The sequence below is a fragment of the Capra hircus genome, chromosome 21 (genome assembly GCF_001704415.2).
Source record: "Capra hircus breed San Clemente chromosome 21, ASM170441v1, whole genome shotgun sequence".
In the NCBI taxonomy this organism is placed as follows: domain Eukaryota; kingdom Metazoa; phylum Chordata; class Mammalia; order Artiodactyla; family Bovidae; genus Capra; species Capra hircus.
Window position 1 is genome coordinate 26,349,491 of NC_030828.1, and position 13,598 is coordinate 26,363,088.

General features: G+C 49.7%; 1 protein-coding gene across 1 annotated transcript in view; it reads left to right on the forward strand.

The window, feature by feature from the left end:
• The window catches only part of CEMIP (cell migration inducing hyaluronan binding protein), a 160,225-nt gene that overhangs the window by 84,039 nt on the left and 62,588 nt on the right, over positions 1 to 13,598 (forward strand). Inside the window, 4 exon segments of the mRNA XM_018066296.1 lie at positions 7,858 to 7,967; positions 10,548 to 10,694; positions 11,260 to 11,398; positions 12,128 to 12,364. Coding sequence (XP_017921785.1) covers positions 7,874 to 7,967; positions 10,548 to 10,694; positions 11,260 to 11,398; positions 12,128 to 12,364 — 617 coding nt within the window. The 5' untranslated portion in view covers positions 7,858 to 7,873.

The window sequence follows — 13,598 nt, forward strand, 5'->3', positions numbered from 1 at the left end:
CTCAGTGTTGGGGCCAAAGGGACAAGGTAGACGAGGGCCTAGCTGGCCTAGCAGGGTGCTTTCTCCCCACACGTGTACACCAGGACACTTGGGTTATTTATTTATGTTTTTTAATCTTTTGGCCATGCCACATGGCCTGCGGGATCTTACTTCCCCGACCAGGGATGGAACCCATACCCCCTGCAGTGGCAGCCTGGAGTCTTAACCGCCAGACCACCAAGGAAGTCCTGGGTTATGTTTAGAGTAGGCACTGCCCTCTCCAGAGAGTTCTGGGTTTGCTGGAAGGAGCCAGGATCCTTGGCTGCAAGCCTCTGGGTACCTCAGGCAGTGGCAGAGGCAGGCTGGCCTTGGACTTGGTGAGTCTTGGGAGAAGCACCCATATCAGTAATGTGACTTCCTCTCTTCCTCCATAATCGTAGGGTTAAAACCAGGTTTAACCAACAAGGACCTGCTGTAGAGCACAGGGAACTCTGCCCAATGTCATATGGCAGCCTGGGCGAGAGGGGGGTCTGGGGGAGAATGCATACATGTATACGTATGGCTGAGTCCCTTTGCTGTCCACCGAAAACTATCACAACATGGTTAGTCAGCTATGCATGTCGCTTCAGTCATGTCTGATTCTTTGTAGCCCCGTAGAATGTTGCCCACCAGGCTCCTCTGTCCATGGGATTCTTCAGGCAAGAATAATGAAGTGGGTTGCCATGCCCTCCTCCAGGGGATCTTCCTAAACCGGGGACTGAACCTGTGTCTCTCAAGTCTCCGGCATTGGCAGGCGAGTTCTTTCACCACTAACACCACCTGGGAAGACCTTAATCAGCTATACTCCAATACAAAATAAAAAAGTTTTAAAAAAAGAAAACCAGTTTTAACAGGGAAGTTACTCTTTTTTTCCTCAATTGAGGGCAAGCCTTAAAAGGATGTTTTGAAAAAGAGTTATAATTTTAAAACATATTGGCTTGTTCAGTGCCTCCAGTTTCTGCTTCAGCACTCCCACCTGTTTTTTTCAGAGAGCATTGGACACAGAGCCCAAAGTCACAGAGCAGGCAAACCGCCAAGTGGGTTGTTCCTCCAGCAATCCTGGGTAAATGCATTTGCTCATTGTCCGTGTCCATTGGGCAGCCACTGTGTGCTGGGTTGTAGGAAAGAAAAATGGGTTTGTGTAGTGGCCACCTTTCAGGAGCTTGTAGCCCAGTGTGGAAGACATTGAGGTGCTCCAAAGATAGAATGAGAGAATTTGAAGAAAGGTTTGATCAGTAAGCTGTGGATGAAGAGGAAGAAGCAATTGCTATAGACTTTAGGGCCAGGGGCGAATTCCCTAGGGGAGGTAGACAGGGAATCTTAAACTGCCAATCTCCAAAGGTCAAGTGTGGCATCTGGAAGCATGGTGGTAGAGAAAAACATTTTAGTCAAGGAATTAACAGAGCATGCTCGAGTCCATCAGGGGTCACAGGAAGCTGGTGTAACAGTCTGGGGCCAAGAGCAAGTCTGCTTTCTTCTTCTTCTTTTTTTTTTTTTAATATTTATTTGGCTGCACTAGGTCTTAGTTGCAGCATGCAGAATCTTTAGTTGCAGCATGTGAACTCTGAGTTGTGGCATGTGGGATCTAGTTCCTGGACCAGGGATCCAACCCAGGCTCCCTGCATTGGGAGTGGGGAAACTTAGCCACTGGACCCCCAGGGGAGTCCCGCACAGATCTGCTTTGAGTACTATTTCCTTCTCCACCTTTGCCACCTTCCCAAAAGACCCCGTCACCCCACAGATGTTGTGTCTTCATCCATGGAAACTTTCAGAAGAGTGGTAATTTAATACTGGGAAGTGTCAATAAGTCATCTTTTATTTATTTATTTTTGTTTCCCTCCTCTTCCCTTTTGGGAACTCTGTTTTGCTTGAATCTGAGCCATAAGCCAAGCCCTTGTGAAATAAAACATGAACCAAACTACCAACCTAAAGGACTTCCTCCTCCTGGGTCTCAGAGGAGGCAGCCGTCTCCCCTACCTCGCCAACAATCTTAAAAAAAAAAAAAATTGCTTATTTGGCTGTGCTGGGTCTTGGTTGGCACTCAGGGTCTTAAGTTGTGACATGAGAACTCTTAGTTGCATGTGTGAGATCTTAATTCCCCAACCAAGGACTAAACCCGCACCCCCTGCACTGAAAGGCAGATTCTTAACCACTGGACTAATAGGGAAGTCCCTCGTGCTTTGTCCAATAAGAAAGCTATTTCAAAAAAAAAAAGAAAGCTATTTCAGAACCCAAGACTCTGGCCTGCCATGTCTGCCACACTTCACATTGTCCAGGCAGAACTTTTGCCCAGAGCCCAGGGTGGGGCGTCCACTAGGTCATATTTGCGTTTTTCCCCCAGGGTTGCCATTTGCTCCTCCAGGGGATCTTCCTGACCCAGGGATCAAACCCCCATATCCTGCGTCTCCTGCAGTAGCTGGCAGATTCTTTACCTCTCAGTAGCCACTAGCTACCAGTGGTGATCAAACTCTTAAAAGTGCCTAGTGTGACCGAGGAACTGAGCCTTAACTGTATCTGATTTTAATTTAAATGTCCATAGCCACACATGACTTGCGGCTAGTGTACTGGACAGCCTAGCTCTAAACCAAAGGGCAAGTTAGGTATGTCAGTGTGGCCCAGTTGTTTACTCCAGTGTTTAATCTCCAATAAGTCATCGAGGAACTCTTCATTAGGGAACATCTGGTTGGCAGAAGAGTCAGGCTCATCATTTAGACTGCGGTGCCTGATGCAGAGGGTAATGGGACCTCAGGATCCCTGTGGGGGCAGGGATTGCACTTCCTTTTCCGCCAGGACCAGTGCAGTGCCCACTTGTGGGATGCATAGACCATATGTGTTACATGAACAGGAGGGGAGACTGGCTACAGACCTGCCTTCCTACCTGCTGTGATGGTGGAAGGCTTTGACGCTACCACCCACTGTGGCCGATTTGGTGATGAGATGAGAGGACCCGACAGGATTTGTTCAGATATTCTTGGGGGTGACAGTAATCTGTGATGGTGAAGTTCTCTCCTCACATGACACTCTCCTCCTTGGCTCTGCAGGTGGCCCCCCACTGGGGATTTCCCCTCTCAGAGGAGGTATTTTGTTTGGGGAAGATAATTTTAAGACTTTATGGAAGTATAAAGGGTTCCTGAGGCAAGTGTTTACTATCCAAACTGTAACTGCAAGCAATGCCCCAGCTGAAACAGGGGCTGAACCAGAAACGTGCCCAGTCTTGCCTCTCCGTTTCCACCCAAACAAGCAGGGTGGCCGGGAAGGTGGCGTGTGCCCCATAATTTGGAGTCAGATGGCAATTCTCTGATCCATTTACTGCTCCTGATTATACGCAACAATCTTCTGCACTGTAGGTCTCAGTTTACTCACCTGTAAAATGGGAGGGTGGGACTGCACGAGATCCCTGCTACTCAAAGCATGGCCCACAGCCCAACAGCAGAGGCAGCCTCACTTGGGAGCTGGTTGGAAATGCAGAATCAGATCCCACCCCAAACCCATGGAATGAGAATCCACATTTTAACAAATTCTCCACATGGTTCAGATGCACAGCCAACGGCTAACTGGAAAAGGTCTCTGATCCCGTCAGCTCCTACACTCTGTGAGCCTGATGCTAACTGGCAAGTCGCTTGGTGGTGGTGGTAGTTTAGATGCTAAGTCATGTCTGACTCTTTGTGACACCATGGACTGTAGCCACCAGGCTCCTCTGTCCATGGGATTCTCCAGGCAAGAATGCTGGAGCAGGTTACCGTTTCCTTCTCCAGGGGATCTTCCCAATCCAGGGATCAAATCCAGTCTCCTGCATTGCAGGCAGATAGTTTACCATCTGAACCACCAGGGAAACCCTCCTGGTTATGGGTACTATTATTGTTCCCATTTTAAAAATGAGACAGCTAAGGCCCAGAGAGGTTGAATGACTTGTCTAAGGTCAAGTGGCTGTTGAGAGCTGGATCAGACCAGGTTCTCAGAGTTCATCTCCCAGGCTTTCTCCCTTGGTAGCAAGCATCCTTCATACCAGCAGCTCCCACAACTTGCATACTGACCACAGGTCAGGCCCAGAGCTTTATCATCCTCTATAGAGCCTCTCGTTTGATCTTCAAGCGAGGATCAAAATGACCTTGGAGTTTAAGAGGCATTATTTCAGTTTTACAGGTTAAAAAAAGCAAGGCCTGAGTGGTCAACTGGTTTTCCTGATGTTGAGCTGCAGGGCTGGCCTGGAGGCCTCTGGGGCCTGTGCTCCAGGTCCCCACAGTGTCCTGCTGCTCTGAGCCGAGCCTAGGTTTGTGGCAAATGGGACTTGCCTTGTTGCAGATGTGACAGAGTGACGGCCATCCCTGTGCTGTCCCACTGCCCAAAGCAGCTTCCGGGTCCCCCTGCAGCCCTACCACACAGCCCACACACACTCTCTCCCACTCCCCACCCCTCAGCGCGTACACTGAGCCTACCCCACCTCCTTCTCCCCCCTCTCTTCCTGGTAATCCCTGAAGAGGGTTTGGCTTCTGCAGGCTGCAGGCTCTGCAGGCAGCAAGGGCCCGCCTCCCCCTGGGGGCGGGGATGCTGTGGGGCGTGGACCTGCTAATGCTGCTCCTCTGGGGGTTCAGGGGCCTCGGTGAAGGCTTGAATAACCCTGTGCTCCTCTTCTCCTTCAGGTGATGGCTTCTACTACCCCAGGGCAGCTGGAGGAAGAGCAGAGCCCCCACCCCGGCTGTGTGATGGCAGCGAGGAGAGGCAGAGACAGCCAGGGGCAGACGACGCCCTGCCCCTCTGAGTTCCTGGGAAGCCTGGCAGACACTCAGAGCTACAGCTGGATGGAGTGGGGGTGCCGAGCTTCTGGAAAACTTTAGCTTGTTGTTGTGAAGCCTTGTGAAGCAAAGTGTCCTGGAGTTCCAGTCATTCCTCCTGCACACGACTCTACCCGAGGGGCTCACCGTGCCCTGCAAGGAAGGGGCCAGCTCACAACCAGCAGGACCCAGCCAGGCTCCAGCCAGCAGCTCCCCAAGGAAGCTTCTAGCATTGTTAGCCAACTTGCGTGCTTCCCAGGCCTTCTGCGGCTGGGCACCGTTTCCAGACCATATCTTGCCAGCTGGAGAAGCTGAGTCCAGTTCCCACTGCCAGAGAGCTTTCAGTGGCCAAGTGGAAAAGCTGTCCTCCTCCCCTGGGGGAGAAGTCCCAAGTGAAATTTGAGAACATTTGGGATGCATATCAAGAGGACCTTTCTCCATGTTTCTGTGCTCATGGCCCTGGAAGCCACTCGGGGGGCACAAAAGCCCGGAGGACCCACCCACCCCTCCCCGGGCAATGTGGGTTCATGAGCTCTTTGAGGCAGGGGGGTGCAGTTCTCTCTGCCTCCAGTGCCTCAGACACAGCAGATCTGTTTCATGTTAGGAGAAAGATTTTGAGCATTATCCTGCCAGGTGGAATTGTTTTTACATTCATCCTGAAACTGACAATTTTTGTCTCTGAAATGACCTAGGCTGTAATCAGAAGGTGTCAGGGCCACAAGTCCCTGTATCCCAACCTTCCACTCTGCATATGGGGAGTCAAGGCCCAGAGAAGCACATGAGGGTCACCCAGCAGTTAAGGTTGGAGGAGTGCCCACACCCAGATTGCCTCCCATCCCCCAGACATCTCCCTGCTCAGTGCTGGCCACATTCCTCTCCTAGCTCATGGCCCGAAGTTGAGGTTCATGAAGCCCCAGGATGGCTTGGGGCTTCTTAGCAGCAAAGAACAAGTCAGTTCTGGTTTTGCTGAAAAGATGGAAGCTCGAGAGCTGGGCCCTGACTTTCCCTGAGGACCACAAGACAGTCCTGTCCCCAGCGTCCCCTTCTTTCTCTTGCGAAGAGCGTGTAAACAGACACTCCTTTTCTGGGGGCCATGGGGAGAAAGGCACCATTCGATGCCCCACTCCAGCGGCTCTGTTGAGACGACTAGAATGGGTCCTGTTGTTCTCTCCAGGTCAGGCCAGGGCCAGGCACGGTGCCCGCCAGGACACCGTGGACATTGATGCTGAGAGCATTGTGCCTCCCTCCCCAGCCTCCCCAGCGCACCTGTGTGGGAGGGACCAGGCACAAGGCCAGGGCGTTCTGTTTCAGACCCTCCTGCCTTCTCCGACTCACTGAACTCACACAAAGCACTTCACCTGGACCTGGGAAGTCAGGGATGATCAGATTTATCCCTGAGCTGGTTCAGAGGCAGGAGCCTGTGTGGCATGAAAGATATCTGGCCCATTCCTCCATGTAGGAGAATATCTGTTTGTTTTCAGGCTCTGGGGAGGATCTGAGGACATGGGCAGGGGAGCCGGAGCAGGCTGCTCTCCCAGCCTCGTTTACATACTCTAGTGTGCAACAGAGTACCCGAGGACAGAGATCTTTCTCCAAGAGTGTTATATTCTGAAAGGGACATCAGGCATCTTTTTTTTTTTTTAAAGCTCCTGTCTTGAGGATTACCTAGACAAATTCCCACAGTCAGCTTCTGTCTGAGTAAAAGGGAAAAAAAAAGTGACTTTCATAAAATAGAAATGAAACAAAATTAATTTAATTCTGTCACACAGAAAAATAAATCCAGAGTCTAGGGCTGTTTCAATTCTCCATGGGGTCGGAGCCTGGTTTCTTACTCTCTACTTTACCATCTTCAGCACATGGCTCCAACTACCTACGTGGCCAAAGATAGCTGCTAAAGATCTAGCCATCATATCCATATTCCAGCCAGCAGGAAGGGGTGGGGGGCATGGAGAAAGGCTTCCCACCTTCTGTGAGGACATATCCTGGAATTCATACACTGTACTTTTGCCATATTGGCTAAAACAATTCCAGAGACTGAGGAAGGTAGCCTTTATTCTAGGTGGCTGCGTGCCCAGATAAAACACAGGGATTCTTTTCCAAGGAAAATGGATATTAGGGGACAATTAACTATCTCTGCCCTGCCTTCCTCTTGGATGGGTAATATTAAAAGGGTTTATAATACACAGGCATCCTATTTAAGATCTCAATATTATCATCAAGACTTGTTTTAGAAGCACAGACTAACATTCAGTCAGTTCAGTTCAGTCACTCAGTCATGTCCAACTCTGCGACCCCATGGACTGCAGCATGCCAGGCTTCCCAGGCTTCCCCTATCATCAGCTCCTGGAGTTTACTCAAACTCACGTCCCTTGAGTTGGTGATGCCATCCAACCATCTCATCCTCTGTTGTCCCCTTCTCCTCCTGCCTTCAATCTTTCCCAGTATCAGGGTCTTTTCCAATGAGTCAGTTCTTCGCACCAGGTGGCCAGAATATTGGAATTTCAGCTTCAGCATCAGTCCTTCCAATGAATATTTAGGACTGATTACCTTTAGGATGAACTGGTTGGATCTCCTTGCAGTCCAAGGGACTCTCAACATTAGAAATCAGCTAGTCCACAGCCTCATTTTTCAGATTAGGAAACTGAATCCCAGAGAGGTTAATCAAATCAGCTGCGATCACACAGGAAGTTAATGGCATCTATTTTCTAGCATATATTCAGTGGGAGTGGTTTTTGGTTTTCTCTGTTTTTTAACTTAAGAAGAAGGAAAAATAAAGCTTTGTTCTGGAGGGTAGCGAGCTCAAGCACCAAGGATGAAATTCCATCTGTCACTGGGTCTCTGAGCTGCAGGACACAGGCAGGAAGTTGATGACAGGGCTAGCATGCCCCGATCTGCCCAATCCTGAGTCATGGCAGCTGAGGACTCAGCACTGGCCGGCTGGAGGGTGCCCGTGCTGGCATGGCCTCTGTGTGTGCACATGCCCTGTGTGTCTCTGTGTGTGTCTGCCCCACATACTGACTCCAGCCTGGTAAGCTTGCAGGTCTGACTTGGTGTGCTCCTGTTTCAGGGAGCACTCTGCCAGGATGGGAGCTGCTCACAGGACGGACGTCTCCTTAAGGGTAATGCTGACCATTGGTTGGTTCATCCTGGCCCACTTTCCTGGTGCCGCATCCACAGGTAAGCCATAGTATCTGGGCCTTTGTGTCAACAAAGAAGGTGCAGCCACTTCTGGAAGCAAGAGGCTGGGGGCCAGGAGCAGGAGCCTTGGGGCAGGGGCAGGGCCACGGGGTTCTGGCCTGACCCTGCTAACTCAATGACCCTGGGCAGGTCTTATCCTGTGCTTTGGTTTCATCAGGCAGCCTTTGGGATTTCAAATTCAGTGTCTACAGGAGCCAGGCACATGATGCAGAGCAGTGACGCTGGCCAGGTAGAGATGTGGTCACCTGCAGAATGCAGGCCGCCGTTAAGGAACTCACCCTTTTCAGTCCTGGCCAATGGCCCCCACATGGGAAAAGGGGGGCACCTATTTCAGGGTCTATTGAATTTTTAAGAGAAGCCAGAAATACAGACTTTTGTATAAAAGCTCTCTACTTGTTAAAGGATGGCAACCAACTGAAAATTTATCAAACACTCAGGGTGGGGTGGAACAGACAAAAACACACAATTGCCAGCCAGCCTGCTGTCTGGGAGCCACCTGACCTTCATGTTCCCTTTCTGATTTGCCATAAGATCTGGTGCATTAAGAACCCATGGCAGATTCATGTTGATGTATGGCAAAACCAATACAATATTGTAAAGTAAAAAGATAAAATAAAATCTGAAAAATAAAAAGATACAGTGCATAAGATCATGGGCTTCCCTGGTAGTTCAGACAGTAAAGAATCTGCCTGCGATGCAGGAGACCCAGGTTCGATCCCTGGGTCGGTAAGATCCCCTGGAGAAGAGAATGGCAACCCATTCCAGCATTCTTGCCTGAAGAATCCCGTGGACAGGGGAGCCTGGTGGGCTGCATTCCATGGGGTGGCAGTCTGACGAGACCGAAGTGACTTAGCATGCACACGCACCTTCCCGCTCCTCCATCCCCTCCCCAGTTATTTAAAAATCTACTGTTTCAGGCTCACAACTTAATTCCTAGTGAGAGGAAAAAAAGAGTACATTGAGGCTTGTTCACTGAACAAGCATTCTCATCTTTTGCCTGTGGCCTCTTCTGATCGCTTTCCCTTTGGGCTTTCCCCTGCTGTCCAGGGAGAGTCTCCCTGTTTCTGAGACAGCCTTCTCTGCTCACTGTACACGGTACCCCACTGGGGTGTAGATCCTCCTGAGCAGTGGAAGGAGGGACTCCTCCCAGTGCTTCTATTTGCAGTGCAACACCCACCACGGGCGCTTTGAGTTCAGCTAAACATCCAGCCTCACGAGGCTACCACAGACCGTGCTTATGCGTGTGTGCTCACTTCCTTCAGTCGAGTCCGACTCTTTATGACTTTATGGACTGTAGCCTGCCAGGCTCCTCTGTCCATGGGATTCTCCAAGCAAGAATACTGGACTGAGTTGCCACGCCCTTCCTCCAGGGAATCTTCTGGACCCAGGGGTCGAATGCATGTCTCCTGCATTGCAGGCAGCTTCTTTACTGCTGAGCCACCAGGGAATCCTGCAGGCCATGCTGAGCATCAGGCTAACTTTGAAGGGTTTAGGACAGAAACACCACCTGCCATTGGTGTTTCATCAGGCACTCCTCTTTCATGGGAGTGGTCTTAGTAACATCCCACAAGCCTCCCAGAAGTTATCTTCTTTGGTTTCCCAGATAACAGCTCCTTAGGTGAGAGGAAACAAGGCCATCATTGGACATGTATGGAATTGCCCCATCAGAGCCAGTGTCTCGTATAGCAACTCCATAGATGTAACTTTCAGGGTTGCCATGTGGGATGTGCCCAGTTATCAGAGTCCCTTCACTCAGGGAAGCCCATAGTAAGACGTCTCCAGCAGGATCGTTATAAATATAATAACTGTGTGTGTGCACAGTCACTCAGTCATGACTCTTCACAGCCCCCTCGACTGTAGCCTGCCAGGCTCTTCTGTCCATGGGATTCTCCAGGCAAGAAGACTGAAGTGGGTTGTCATTTCCTCCCCCAGGGGATCTTCCCAACCCAGAGACTGAACATGCATTTCTTGTATCTCCTGCATTGGTAGGCAGATTCTTTACCACTGTGCCTCATAGTTCCTGGTTTAGATGCCACTGACTAATCAGGGGTCACTTTTGTTATAATTAATGTTGCTTGGTAGCACCGTTTATATAATACCATCTTTCTCAGGTTTCCAGGGAAACAGGGAGAGCAAATTAACTAAAAGTCAAATTCTCATGCAGAAGGGGAAAGGACTTTGCCAACTTTTCAAACATTCTTTCCAGGGGAAAGGATGCCTTGGAATACAAATAATCTAGGTATATCACTATCTAACTTTAAATCCTGGAATATCTTGAGGAGTCATCTGGTCTACCCTTCATTTGATAAAGGGAAAAACTGAGCCCAGAAGAAGGAAGTTCACTGAAAATGAGTGATGAACTAATGATGCGCGTGGGATAAATCCCAGGCCTCCTATGTCAGGGGTTCTCTTTTCTCTCTAAGGCCCTGCTTTTAGCTCTAGCAGGGAGGAGGCCAGAGCCATGAAAGTGCATGATAGCTCCTCCCACCCCATGATCTGTGCCATCCTTGCTGGGGAGGCTGGTGGATGGTGGCAGTGACACCTCTCTGTGCTTGGCAGGGTCAGCTGAGTGCCCTGATCAGTGGCCTGAGTTGCAGCCCTGGAATCCTGGCCATGATCCAGCACACTATGTGTATATAGGCCAGGGCAGAGCACTGTTGCTCGCCTCTTCTGCCACGGTCTACTCCATCCGCATCTCAGAGGGAGGTAAGACAATCTCCTTCCCCCAATACTCCCCGTCCCATCTCTCTGGTCTGCTGCCTCTGAGCCCAGCAGATAGATGCAGGTTGCCATAACTTTAGATGGACAAAACAAATGTCACATGCTTGGAGCTCAGGTCAGAGCATCTGGTTGTTGGAGATAACCATCAACTCTGAGCACTTAAGGAATGCCTTGTCAGAGTCCAATCTTAATGAAAGAAGCATTTATAGAGGAAACTCCTTATTGGTGCTCTGAGCAGTTCTGCTTATCTGACTTTCAGATGCTTACTCATTGAAGGCAGGGCACACAGTGAAGGAGCAAACCAAGCAGGCAATATTTACCCATCCCAAGACAGAGGAAAGTGAGCTTCATAAGCATAGCAAACATAGACGTGCATAAGCATAGCAAACATAGACGTGCATAAGCATGATAGCAAACATAGACGTGCATGAAGGAGGCCTTCTTGCCTGCCTGGAGGAGATGGGGGCTCAGGAGGTCTGCCCGTCTCTCTGCTAGAATCTCATCACTAACACTTGTGTTCTTCAACCTCACTCCATTCCTACCTCTTCAGGAAAGCTAGTCATTAAAGACCAAGATGAGGCCATTGTTTTGCGTACCCGGCACATCCTGATTGACAGCGGAGGAGAGCTGCATGCTGGGAGTGCCCTCTGCCCTTTCCAGGGCAATTTCAGCATCGTTCTGTATGGAAGGTGGGTAGACGGTCCCCACGCTACTGCAGGTACCATGCCACCCTTGGATCTGATGCGGGGGAGATTGTCCATAGAAGAGAGGAAGGTGAGACAGCAAGCCTTTAGTGCAAGAAAGGAATTATCATTACATCCTGCCCGATCACAATCACGAGCAAGACAGGCACTGGCAATTTGGGTGAGTTGGAGAGGTACACGAGGTATTTTATTTACTGTGGCTCAGGTCTGGACTTAAGTTACAAAAACCCCTGCCAGCCTTTTAGCTGCTTTCTAATCATGTCATGGCTCAGGGAGTCTCTGTGAATGTTTATTAATAGGCTCTGATGGACAAGATAAAGAAAAATTCCAGGCAGTATTTGCCTCTGGCTGTGCTCCATCACCAAGCAATTGAGAGTTCTCAGAAGTGGTAGCCAAGAATACACAGGGTATGCAGTAGTTGTCCAGGTGATTCCACGTCTGATATGGACCAAATATAATGCACTTAGACCTGGAAAGAAGTGCCAACATGTTGACTATTGATGAGTATTTCTGCTTGGCCTGTTGGACTCATTTTGTTTCGGCTTGGGATTGTCTTGGCTGCTCATGCTATGTCCACTGATCTTGGGCGGTCACCGGGTGTGATTGGTTCTACGGTGGCCACAGTGGGAGTCAGCAGCAGTGCCATCCCCTCTGGGCTCAGCAGCCACTAAACAGAGATGTTGGCCAACCACAGAGAGCCGTTTTCTCTCACAGGGCTGATGATGGCATTCAGCTAGACCCCTACTTTGGCCTCAAGTACATTGGTGTCGACAGAGGAGGTACCCTTGAGTTGCATGGACAGAAGAAGCTCTCTTGGACGTTTCTGAACAAGACTCTTCACCCTGGTGGCCTGGAAGAGGGAGGCTATTTTTTTGAAAGGAGCTGGGGTCACCGTGGAGTCATTGTCCATGTCATCGACCCCAAATCAGGAACAGTCATCCATTCTGACAGGTAAGGTTTGCCTTCACGTCAACATATTTATTCATTCAGCACACACCTACTGGATGTGTGTCCTAGCCAGAGGCCACTCAGGGTGCTGAGCCATAAGCAAAACAAAAATCCTTGATCTCAAGGAGTTAGGTCTCTCCTTCCCAAGGCATCTTCCTTGTGAAGCTGAACTGAACAGGAACAGGCACATTCACACACACGTATGCACATGTACACACAGCATAGTTTCAGGCTGGGATCATCGGTAGTTAGGGGAAGACATAGGTGGTGCACAGTAACTCAGGAAGGTCATCTTACATCACGTGGTCAGGGAGCCTAGTGTAAACAAGAGACATTTGAGCCGAGGACTTTGGGGTGAGGCTGAGTCGGGGAGTGATTGTTTAAGACTGAGAGCAGCAAGTGCAAAGGGCCAGGGCTGAGAAAGTGCGTGATGTTCTCATAGGATGGAAGGGCCAGCAGAGAGGTGGGAGGGCAGAGAGTGGTGGGAACAACATGCAATGACGTCGGAGTTTCAGGCAGAGGCAGGTGTGCGGCCTGGGAGGCCCAGTGAGGAGGTGGGTTTTATTCTTGGTAGAATGCAAAGCCACCGAAGTACTTTAAGAAAAAAATGATCTGATTTAGCTATAACTATGGAGAAGGAAATGGCAACCCACTCCAGTATTCTTGCCTAGAGAATTCCATGGACAGAGGAGCCTGGCAGGCTATAGTCCATGGGGTTGTAAGAGTCGGGCACAACTTAGTGACTAAACCGCCACATTTACATTATCCCCTCCCTCTTGAGCCTCCCTCCTACCTCCCCCATCCCACCCCTCTAGGTCATCACAGAGCACCACGCTGACCTCTGGTGCTACACAGTAGCTTCCCACTAGCTATCTGTTTACAGATGGGAGTATATATACGTCAGTGCTACTCTCTCAATCCATCCCACCTTCTCCTTCCCCATTCTCTACATCTGCATCTCTATTCCTGTCCTGCAAATAAGCTCATCAGTACCATCCTTCTAGATTCCTTATATATACAGTAACATATACTTATGGCTGATTTGCATTTTTGTACAGCAGAAATGAACACAACTTTGTAAAGCAATTATCCACCAATTAAAAATTCGCAAAATTAAATAAATAAAAAAGAAGTAAAAAATAAAGGACACCTTCTAACTTGAAAGCATCGGCTGCTCTGTAGAGAGCGGACTGTTTGCAGAGAGCTGAAGTGAAGCTCAGGACTCCCTGGTGTCTCA